Source organism: Glycine soja, chromosome 12, assembly GCF_004193775.1.
Source record: "Glycine soja cultivar W05 chromosome 12, ASM419377v2, whole genome shotgun sequence".
NCBI lineage: Eukaryota > Viridiplantae > Streptophyta > Magnoliopsida > Fabales > Fabaceae > Glycine > Glycine soja.
The window spans coordinates 16,770,774-16,782,779 of NC_041013.1; the positions used below are offsets into that span (position 1 = coordinate 16,770,774).

At 39.7% G+C, this 12,006-nt stretch overlaps 1 protein-coding gene across 1 annotated transcript; it reads right to left on the reverse strand.

Moving 5' to 3' along the window:
* Positions 1–1,722: 1,722 nt before the first annotated feature.
* Positions 1,723–11,243, reverse strand: LOC114378054 (60S ribosomal protein L34-like). Its single transcript, XM_028336565.1, has 4 exons — positions 11,165–11,243; positions 10,958–11,037; positions 2,101–2,210; positions 1,723–2,006 (listed from the first exon to the last, which is right to left on the reverse strand). Exons 1-4 carry the CDS (start codon positions 11,241–11,243, stop codon positions 1,913–1,915), a joined length of 363 nt encoding a protein of 120 aa, XP_028192366.1. The 3' UTR covers positions 1,723–1,912.
* Between the last annotated feature and the right edge of the window lie 763 nt (positions 11,244–12,006).

Here is a 12,006-nt window from a genome sequence, read left to right on the forward strand (position 1 = left end):
ATTATTTTAGAATAATGTATTAAATATTTTTTGTGAATAAATGTCATAAGAAATGAAAATTTATTAAAATAAATAAATAAATATTTTTCTGTGATTAAATTTAAACCAAATATTCACCGAAGAATAGATTTTCATCAATGATATAAATTTTGTATAATTTTCATTTGTAAGGTCTAAATTTTAGTATAATAAAAAATGTTATCAAATATCTTTGTAAAATTATTTTATAATAATCATTATAAAGAACACAATAATTTGTCATGTTATTGTCAAACTAAAACATACATAAAATAAAATTTATATAAGAAAATAAAAAATACCTATAATAGTTGGTGTAAAAATTTAGTTGCAAAGTATTTTTTATGCATTCAGCTGAAAAATATATTATTATTAATGTAATTATTTAAAAGATAGATATTATTAATGAATAAAAAAATGATATTGATTGCCTACAATGTATTTATTATTTTGAAGAAAATGAACATAGAGAAAAATATTAATAATAATAATAACCTTTTTTTTGTTAATTATAGAGAAAATAAATTCTTAAGTTTTTTTCTTTCATTTTTTTTGAAGGCACGAGAGAACTTTAGAAATCTACGAATCACAATTCACAAACAATAATCCCACCTCCACGGCTTACCTCCATTGTTTGTACTCTCCCTCTCTTGTACCTGTAGTACCATTATCAAATCAGCCGGCATCAAATTTTAATGCAATAACGCTGTATCATTATCACAAACAATCAAACATGGTGCATAACCTTAATTGGTAGGTTCTATTATGCACCATGCAAATGCTTCTTGCATGCAAAAAGGACTAGCGGTGGTCCAATAATTTAAGCTCTCAAAAAAGTGTGTCCAAGAGAAAAGTTGTGTGATCCCGGGCCTTTCTTTCAAAGCACCAATCTTGGCCTTGGCACTTTCAGTCCCATGTCGGTGGAACAAAATGTTCCAATAAATTCATGGTACCCGTACCATTGGTCCCATGCCCGTTAATATTAAAATATTTTTTCTATATTTTTCATTAGAGAAGTAAGATATTTCACCTGATTCGTCAACATCATCATGGTCAAAAAGGCTAACGACAAATGGTGGATGTGCAGTGATTATATTGATATGAACAGAGCTTGGCCCAAAGATGCGTACACTACTAAAAAATAAGATTTTTATATAGGTTATTTAAGACTTTCAACATTGATTATTAAATTGATGTTGAAAGTGATATCGTTAACATCGGTTTTGAAAAACCGATGTTAACGATATTACTTCAGCATCGATTATTTAAAAAACCAATGTTATATGATAAGAATTATGGAAAAAGAAAGTTATAAATCTACATATCAACATCGGTTTTTTAAAAGAACCAATGTTAGCTGACACTAACAACATCGGTTTTTTAAAGAACCGATATTAACTGGCACTAACATCGGTTTTTTAAAAAGTGTAATAAGTATAATCAAGGAGTTCAAACATTCAAATTACTCTCTCTGTAGTGCGAGTGTGCAACAAAATCTTCTCTTACCTAGCCATGCATCTGTAAAAGTTCTTGCTTTCCAAAAAACCATCAGTATTAGAGAACTTGTTATTTCAAGTTACAAAAACCAATGGATATTCAATAAAATTGCAGTGACAAAGTAGAGTTATTCTAGCTGCAACAAGTTTTGGAGCAAAGCACTAATATGCAGAAAGAAAATTAATAATCCAGGGAAGAGAAAATGGTGACATACAAAACTGTATCGTAATGGAGTTGTCAACAAAGTTAATAGTTGCACTAGAATGAGTTTAAACAAAGCCAAATAAGCACAAAATTAACATAGAAACAACTCTAACAAATTCCATGCTTTACTATAATCATTAATCACCCAAACCTAAAATCCCTCCAAAAAGATCTTTATCACTTTTCTCAAAACTCAGCCCTTCAAAGCTTGCTTTTCCTTTGCCTTTTGGATCTTCAATACCTTTTTCACAATCTTTTTCTCTTCAACCAAGAAAGCTCGAATGATTCTACAGAACTAGAGACAAAAGTAAGCAAGGTACTCCATCAATTTACACAGAAAATTAAACATACTGTAGATTAAGAAGATTGAGAAAAACAAACCTCTCTCTAACAACACTGCCAGACAACACACCACCATATGCACGGTTCACAGTCCTTCGATTTCTGGGTAACCTTAATCTCTTATATTCTGTTGGCCTTAAATGTGGAATCTGCAATTGCCTAGCGTTAATAGCCATTATGTTATACCGTGTATCATTCATACACAATCCTTTACCAATCATGGAAAGAAAAATCTAGTTGTAGGAACCTTGAACATCATAATCTTAACTTTTAAGACAAATGTTAAGTTTGAATGTTAATTTAAGTGGAAAACCAAGTCAATAAAAAATAGTCCACGACCACAATCAACATTAAGGCTTTTGGAAACTCCACGACCCCAATTGCAGTTCCATTGACCACATTTGTTACAATTGTTTGCAATATCACAACCACACAATTTAAAAACCACGGTTAACACCATTCACTATTAAGGCGCTAACTTTTTGGCAACTTTTACCTGAAGACTTAAAAATAACCCTTGAGTCTTATGCACACATACAAAAGCATATTAAGATAATTTATTGAGAGATAAAAATTAAACAACAATCATTTGGTGCGTCTTAAATTAATTGAGAGAAAAAAAATGAAAAAAAAATTCAATTTGGTTACTTTATAAATTAAATAAAAATCATTTTCATGGGGTCATATTGATGTAGTGGTGGCTGCGTGTGGATGGTATCTTCGTAGGTTTTGTGCCAACCTTCTCACTTTTCTTTCTTTCCTTTCAATCCTTTCTGGATTGCAAAAACTCTCAGATTAATTAGACATTTAGCTAGACAAAGCTTTTCATCTTTCTACACCTATAGTTTTGGTACAAGCATTCAAAATCTAACCAATTTTAGTCAAAACTAAATGAGACATCCAAAATCAAATAAATTATAAATTAGAAAGATTAAAGACATTGATTGGATATTGAAATGCTTTGTGATTAAAACTTTTAAAAATAATCTAATATAATGCTCTAAACCAACAATCAGGGGTAGTTGAGCATATGATATTAAAACAAGGATTTAATGGTCTGCTAACAATAGTGACGGTCGCAATTAGTCCACTACCTGCTCTCCATTCAGGCTACTATTGCCACCGCACAAAAAATGATTGTTAAAGAGGAGTTTAACTTCGATTGATTGTTAATGTAAAATTTTAATTACAATATAAATCAATTAGAAATTATCTTAAATATAATTTTTAAAAATTAATTATAAAAATCAATGATTCCTCTACTTGGAATAAAAAGATGATGAATGTAGACGGAATTCATCGTGGAGGAAATATAGAGAATTAGATTCTTGATTTTATGTTTGAAAGAGACAACATCTTATAGCTTACCAAGACATAAACGAGAGATGAGAGAGTGAAAGTCAAGAATTGACCCAAATACGAATCTGCTACGTAAGCCCCAAGAATTGGCGTTATCCACACAGATCCTAACTAGTTATTCACATTCCTCACTGATGAAACAATATCTTCATGAAGTTGGGTTGTAAGGTAATTCACTAAGTTTGAAGCCACTCCATAGAAGGCCATCCTTTCAAATGCTTCATAGCCTGCAAAAATATTAATTATGTTATGCCATATAACAAATCAAACTTGAGAGTTAGTATATCATATGACTCCACAAAAATATATAACCATTAACAACTATATATTCAGAAACAGTGTAAAGACTTATAATTTTGGAATAATATACTACTAAGTGGAGATCGAATATGCTGCTTGCATAATAATCTATATATCAGCATAATGCAATTAAGGGTCTACAAATTGTTTCTCCTTCTTTCTACAGATAATTAAAAAATTAATCTTCAAAGGTTAGAGATAGTTAAAATCAAACAGTGTAGATCTTGTAAGAAAAAAGAAAAGCTTAAGCAGTGAGTAAATATTAATCATAATATATATGGCTAGAATATATAATCGATTAGTATATCTACTCACCAACAAGAAAAGCGCAAGCCTTCCATTTGCCAGTTTTAGATGAAACTGCAGGCTGGCCACAGAAATCAACAATGCCATCTTGGGTGTAATCTGCTTTAGCTTCCATTTGAAGAGATATATTACATAAAAAAAAAGAATAAGAGCTATATAGTGATATATCAAGGAAAGCAATAAATTGAGAAAGAGATTGCTGCTAGAGAAATTATACTATCATTATATATAAATTATTTATCCTCAAATAGAGATTAATAGTCATTGATAAAACCACACATTATAAGAAGAGCAGCATCACTCACTTCCACCTGAAGCAGGATAGTTTTTAAAGTCAATATTTTCATCAAGAAAGGCAATAAAAGCTGGCATAATTATGCTTGCAATAACACTATGTTAAAACTTTGAAAATCCCATTCTCTGCAGGAGAATGGACTGCAAAACAGGTAGCAAAGATAAATACTTGTCCAGGCTTTATTCCACAAGCTTCACGAATGGTCTTCTCCAGATAATCTCTAGCAATGTGCATTTTCTCATCAGTAATATACCCAGCAATAGCAACAACCTCCATTCTATCCAATAGGGGATTATGTATCATTTCAACAACATTTGTAGTGCAAACAAAAAGAACTTGCAACGCATAACTGCTTAAGTAATTATGGTAAAAACAAGCCTACTTTGCCTACAGGGAATTGAATGAAAGCAATACATTCAAGAACTATTTGACCATCCTAAGAACTACCTATCAGCAATAAACACAATTAATAAACCATGTACAAATGCTAACTATATCACAATCTCACTACAAAGGCTCTAGATTATAAATTAATACCTTTGATAGATCAATGGTAACATCAAGATAGTGGTCAAGAAAATTAGCATTCTGCTCTGGATCCAGAAGCTCTAACAAAGCACTCGCTGGATCACCAGCATGTCCTCTTCCCAACTAACAATTGAATAAAACATATTAATATTAAAATTAAGCATTTTTCTTTGAATAATTACAAGATTAGAAACCATATTAAATTTAATGAAACTGAATTGCAAGCATTATATTTATTAGAGCCAAGGCCAGGACGACCCATAGGAAATCAAAAAATAAAATTACTTGGCCAAAAAAATTGAACCATTTAGAGATGTATTATGATAGCTGAAGGAGTAAAAGTTCCTGAATTAGAGGTCAGGATCCTCCAGAGAAGAAGGTATGAGAAGCTGAATATTACTGATTTTTCATTTCCTTCCTTTGAATTACATTCACATATTTATACTATTGGGGCCTAACAACCTTGCTTTCTAATGAGGGGACAAGATAACAAAAAGAATATTCCTAAGGGGGCAAGCACTAACGGCTTAGGGGACACGAATCCTACTGGGAGGAAGGCTAATTCTACTATTATGGTAAGTTCCGAAATTGCCCTTCTGCTTGATTAGTGAACGAATTCATCCCACCTTGGTGGTCTCTTAGCAGTTCTTCTGGTTCTTGGTGCTGGTATGCTATCAATCCCCATGCCTTGAAGGAACACCTTGTCCTCAAGGTGGTATAGGCGCTTGAGCTCCGTCCAATTTTCCCAAGTGGAATCCTCCGGCGGCAATCCGTTCCACTGCACCAAAACAGACAATTGAGGAGGATCTTGATCGTCCCACTTGTGATTGAGGACAGCGAGAGGAGTAATGACCGGGTTGTCCTCCCAAGTAACTGGGGGTAGGGATTGTTCTGCCAGGATGGGTCCACGATGGGGCTTGAGTTTAGAGCAGTGAAAGACAGGGTGTAGTTTGGCCGTCGGGGGAAGGGCTAAGCGGTAGGCAACGCTGCCCACAGTGTCCGTAATCTAGTAAGGGCCATAGAATCGCTTCCCCAATTTCTGATACTTAGCTGAGAGTGAAGTCTGGCGATAGGGACGAAGCTTGACGTAGACCCAATCGCCAACCTTGAAGTGGACATCGCGACGGTGGGTGTCAGCGGTTTGCTTCATCTTTTCCTGTGACCGTTGCAACTTCCGACGAAGGAGCTCAAATAGTTCCTGGCGAGAGGAGAGAACGAAGTCCACTGCCTCGACGGAGGACGAACCAGGAAGGTAGTCAAGGATGCCAGGAGGTGGTTTGCCGAAAGTGACCTCGAAAGGGGATAAATTGGTCGAGGAGTGTGGGGTGATGTTGTAGCACCATTCAGCCAGACTGAGAAACCTGCCCCATTGAGATGGTTTCTGATGAACGAAGCTTCGCAGATATTGCTCGAGGATCCGATTGAGCACCTCTGTCTGCCCATCGGACTGAGGGTGATAGGCGGTGCTCATTCGGAGCTTCGTTCCGGATAATTTGAAAAGGTCGTGCCAAAATTTACTGACGAAGATTGGGTCCCTGTCAGAGATTAAGCTCCAGGGAAAGCCGTGTAGTTTGCACACCATGTCGATGAACAGTTGAGCTGCTGTATGGGCCGTGAAATGAGAAGGAAGGGATCCAAAATGAGCTCCCTTGGAGAAGCGGTCAACGACGGTCATAATAACGGTTGCTCCTTGGGAATTGGGTAAGCCTGTAATGAAATCCAAAGCTAAGTCTTCCCACGGCCGTGTCGGTGGGGGAATGGGGTGGAGAAGACCGGCCGGTTTCTGTGGAGTATATTTGGTTTGAAGACAATCAGTGCAGCGGCTGATGAAGTCCTTCGTATCGGAGCGCATTCCTTCCCAAAAGAAATTTTGTTTCAGGCGGCTAAGCGTCTTGGCTAATCCCATATGACCACCCAGTGGAGATTTGTGGAATTCTTCCAAAAGAAGGGGAATAAACGCGTTGCCACGATTGAGCCAAACACGACCTTGAAACAACAGGAGATTGTCGCGGAGGGTGAAGTCAGGATTGGGGTTGTTGTCCTGACCGGTGCGCTCACAAAGGGCTTGGAACTCATCAGAATTGGCGAGCTCCCTTTTAAGGTCATCCAAAAACTGGGCATGAGGGAATGAGATGATGGAGAAGTGTGTGGCTGGGGAATCTGATTCAGTTGTTCGTGAAAGGGCATCTGCCACCACGTTATGGTGGCCGGCTTTGTATTGGATTGTGTAGTTGTAGCCAAGTAGTTTCGCGAGATAAACATGTTGCTCCGGGGTTTGCACGGGTTGTGTCATGAGTTCACGCAAGCTTTTGTGATCGGTGAGGATGACAAAGGAGTGTTCGAGGAGGTACTGACGCCACCGTTTGACGGTGGAAGTGATAGCATGGAGTTCGCGAATGTAGGTGGATGACCGGAGGAGCTTGGGGCAAAATTGCTTACTGAAGTAAGCAATTGGATGACCGCGCTGCATGAGAACCGCACCCATTCCTGTGCCTGAAGCATCGGTCTCAATCACAAAGGGGATTGAGAAGTCTGGTAGCGCGAGTACCGGAGTGGTAGCCATTGCAAGTTTCAAATGCTCAAAAGCTGATTGGGCCGCCGGAGACCACTCGTACTGGTCCTTACGCAAGAGGTTGGTCAATGGTGTGGCGATCTGAGCATAGTTCTTAACGAACCTGCGATAAAAACCGGTTAAACCGAGAAAACCTCTGAGTTGCTTAGGTGAAGATGGAAGAGGCCAGTCCTGCATGGCCTGTATCTTGGCTGGGTCAGGTTCAACTCCCTTAAAAGAGACGAAGTGACCGAGATACTCAATGCGGCGTTGACCAAAAATGCACTTGGACGGTTTAAGGTGGAAAGCACCCTGTCGCAGAGTTTGGAGGACGCATTCGAGGTGTTCCAGATGAGCATGGAAATCGCGACTATATACGAGGATGTCGTCGAAGAAGACGAGTACGAACTTGCGGATGAAAGGCCGAAATAAGTCGTTCATGGTGGCCTGAAACGTGGAGGGTGCGTTACAAAGGCCGAAGGGCATGACGACGTATTCATAATGGCCCTGATGAGTTCGAAAAGCTGTTTTGGGTACGTCGGCGTCCACCATGCGGATTTGATGAAAACCTTGGGCAAGATCGAGCTTCGAAAACCAAGAGGATTGGCCCAATTCGTCAAGTAATTCGTCTATTGTGGGCAAAGGGAAACGATCTTTGATGGTGAGGTCGTTGAGCGCACGATAGTCGACGCAAAACCTCCATGAGCCATCCTTCTTCCTAACCAATAGCACCGGAGAAGAATATGGGCTTCGACTTGGACGAATGAATTCCCGGCGGAGGAGATCCTCGACTTGGCGCTCAATCTCCTGCTTCTGAAAGTAGGGGTACCGGTATGGTCGCACATTGACTGGCTTGGCATTGGGTTCAAGGTGTATGTTATGGTCTGTTGGCCGCGGTGGAGGGAGGAGCTGAGGTGTGAGGAAGAGGGTGGAGTAGTGGTCGAGAAGACGACGAATGGGAGGTGGGATGGGGGTGTTGGGAGTAACTGGGCTATGCTCGTGGACCTGTATGTGGAAAAGGGCTGCAACTCGTTGGGTGGAAAGCAGTCGTCGCATCTGGCCGTGGTTAATCTCTGCTGGGCCGGGATTCTTACTTCCGTGGATAGTGATGGGCTTGCCATGGTGCACAAATGACATTGTGAGGTGGGAGTAGTCAGTTGTAATTGGGCCCAAGTGTTGAAGCCAGGAGATGCCCAATACAATGTCCGTGCCTCCTAATGCCATCACGTGCAGGTCTAGGGTAAATGGGTGACCCTGGATTAGGATGGTGACGCCGCGGCAGACGTGAGTGCAGGTGATCTCCGTGCCATTTCCCACCATCACCGTCAAAGGGGGAACAGGTTCGAAGGCCAAGTGGAGGAAGTGCGCGAGGCGGTCGTGGACAAAATTGTGGGTGCTGCCACTGTCCACGAGGACCACCACTCCATGGCCCTTAATGGCGGCAGAGACGCGAAGGGTCACAGATGCGGGTTGGCCCGAGAGTGCATGGAGGCTTAATTGGGCCGGGGGGTGGTCTGTTGGGGAGGGGGGTGTCTGTGGGGGGTCAGGTGAAAGAGGAATAGAGTGGTCGAATGGTATGGGGTCTTCGTCCTCGGTGGCCACTATGAGGAAGAATTTTGCCTTGCAACGATGGTTCGGCCCGTAGCGTTCGTTACAATTATAACATAATCCGCGCTCGCGGCGAGAAGCCATTTCGGCCTGAGTGAGACGCTTATATGTGGTTTTTGGTGGGGCTGGTAGAAGGGGTGGTAAGGGTGAGGCAGTTAAAGGGGGTGGGGGTGGGGGAGTGGGTAGGGAGGGCTGGGGGAGGAAATGAGAGGGGAAGGGCGGTGACGGTAATTGCGGCGAGCATCTGAGAGTTTGTCTTCTTGGAGTTTGGCAAGGGCGGCGGCCTGGACGAGGGATAAGGGTTGGAGGGCTAAAACTTCACGGTGGATGTCCGGCGAGAGTCTGGAAATGAAACAACTAAGAAGGAAAGGGGTGGGGAGGCCGACGATGCGGTTGACTAGGGACTCGAACTCGGCGAGGTAAGCAGAGACGGAGCCGTGTTGACAGAGTTTGAATAGGGCACCGCGAGGGTCGTCGTACAAGGAAGGGGCGAAACGGAGTTCCAAGGCCTGGAGGAAAGCGGGCCACGAAGGCAATTGGTAATTCCGGTACATCCATTGGTACCAGCTCAGTGCGGTCCCTTCCAGGTAAAATGATGCAACCTGTAGACGCTCGTCCTCTGGCGTCCGATGGTAATCAAAAAACTGATTAATCTTAAAAATCCATGCAGGTGCGTTGGAACCATCGAAACGGGGGACGTCGAGGTTCATACGTGGAGGGTGAGGCCGAGAATGGGTGGGGGAAGGGGTCTCGAGAGCTTGAAGACGAGAGGTGATGTCGTCGAGACGGGTGTGTAGGGAAGTCTGTGTTGAGGTGAGGGTGTGTTGGTTTTGGGTAAGGAGAGTAATGGCTTCCTCGAGGCGAGATAGTGTTTGGGAACGGGTGTGATCAGCCATGGGAGGGTCAATGAAAGCACCAATTGATAGCTGAAGGAGTAAAAGTTCCTGAATTAGAGGTCAGGATCCTCCAGAGAAGAAGGTATGAGAAGCTGAATATTACTGATTTTTCATTTCCTTCCTCTGAATTACATTCGCATATTTATACTATTGGGGCCTAACAACCTTGCTTTCTAATGAGGGGACAAGATAACAAAAAGAATATTCCTAAGGGGGCAAGCACTAACGGCATAGGGGACACGAATCCTACTGGGAGGAAGGCTAATTCTACTATTATGGTAAGTTCCGAAATTGCCCTTCTGCTTGATTAGTGAACGAATTCATCCCACCCTGGTGGTCTCTTAGCAGTTCTTCTGGTTCTTGGTGCTGGTATGCTATCATATTACTTTGTCAATCTCATCAATCAAAACAAGGGGGTTGGATATGCCCATGTTCTTAAGGCATTGTACTATCTTCCCTGGCATAGCACCAATACAAGTTCGACGATGACCCTCGAAGAGATGGGTAGAAAAGAATATTCTCAACATTTTTCACTCAAATATACAACTGAGTGCTTCCCTATCATACCCAGTTATGCTTTTGGTTGACAATTGAAGTTCAATAACCAAATTAGAAATCGAAAATTGATACTCTGCATTCACCAACCAACATAGATCTATAAGGATAATAGTGTCACTTTTTCTTTGCTTTTGTTATTGCTGCTTAAAATATTTTCAACAGTAGAAGAAAAACAGGCACACAAAAGGCAGAAATAATACAATAGAAAACCACACACCAGACTGTCTCAGAGCGCAAAATTGCTTCATTTGTTGCCTCAGCCTTTTAGACACATTAAGGGAAATTGATAATTTGAAATGATAAGCACACTTCAGCATTTGAGTCTATAATCCCGTTTAATTATGCTTCCTCATCTTCATTCTTATTATATCTACTATCATGTATCCTTAAGATGAATTCTCACACAAGCTAATCATATTCACACTCACACAAACTTTTACTTCACACATACAAAAGCAGCATTATAAAGATCTTTTTTCGAAATTGCATACATACCCCTTGAATCCTCTTTCCAGTGACAGTGCACTTGGGTCCGTTGGCCCTCTTCTTTGTGGTCTGATAAACAAGCTTGCCACTTGCATTCAACAATCAGCAACTATAGAATAAAATATATTTTTGGAGCCCTCGCGGCGGCGCAAAACGACAACGCGCCGTGAGTGAGAATAAACGACGATGTGAGGCGAGCGAAGAGAGTTTATTTACCAGGAGTCTTGACGACTCTGTGCTGGTTGGATTTGGTGGCATAGCTGTAGCGCTTGCGGTAGGTGAGACGCTCCACCATCTTCTTCGATCAGCTTCTTCCAAACCCTAGAGTTTCTCTCTTCCATAGCAAACAGAGAAAAAGGTTTCTGTGGACGCACTGAGGTATATGTAATGAGAGTGTTTCCGCAGCACCCTAAATCTAAGTAATAATATTTGAGTGATACTATTAATGTATTTAAATTTAAGTTCTTATAATTTATTTTATGGCCGTGAGAGGGAAAAAAATAATTATGAGTAAAAGGTTACTAATTTCATTTGAAATATCATCTTCTCTCCTAAACTTTTTTATAAAATAATGATAAAAAATAGTTCATAAATGACAAAAATAAAAATTTAAAAGTAATAAATAAGATAAATATTCATTTTAGTTCCTCAAAATATTAGGTGATAACAAATTGGTATGAAAAATTTAAATTTAATTATCAAATATGCAAAAAGTGTGACAAATTGTGAAATTGAGGTTGGTAACAATTAAGAGTAGATGCAATTTTTTGAATTTTACCTATGTAAGTATAACTTATCTTTTTTTCATTGCGATGACGTTGCTCAGACTTATTTTTTCAATGTGGTGATATGTGTGTGTGTGTGCGCGATCCATCTCAATTTTTTTATTATTAAAAGTTAAAATCTAATGTTAAAATATAATTTTAATTTTTTTATAGTTATTTAAAAATCATATTTTAATATATATTTCATTAGAAAAAAGAAAAAAACTAAAATCATAATTTAACATACTATTTCAGTTTTTCGAAGAAAAATGTTTTAAACAAATAAAAAGCAAA

Excerpts from the sequence above, each read along its gene's own strand:
- LOC114378054 (XM_028336565.1), bottom strand. The coding sequence starts at position 11,243 with ATGGTGGAGCGTCTCACCTACCGCAAGCGCTACAGCTATGCCACCAAA. Across the intron at positions 11,038-11,164 it reads CAGAGTCGTCAAGACTCCTG|GTGGCAAGCTTGTTTATCAG; the intron begins GTAAATAAACTC and ends TGTTGAATGCAA. Across the intron at positions 2,007-2,100 it reads GGCAGTGTTGTTAGAGAGAG|AATCATTCGAGCTTTCTTGG; the intron begins GTTTGTTTTTCT and ends CTAGTTCTGTAG.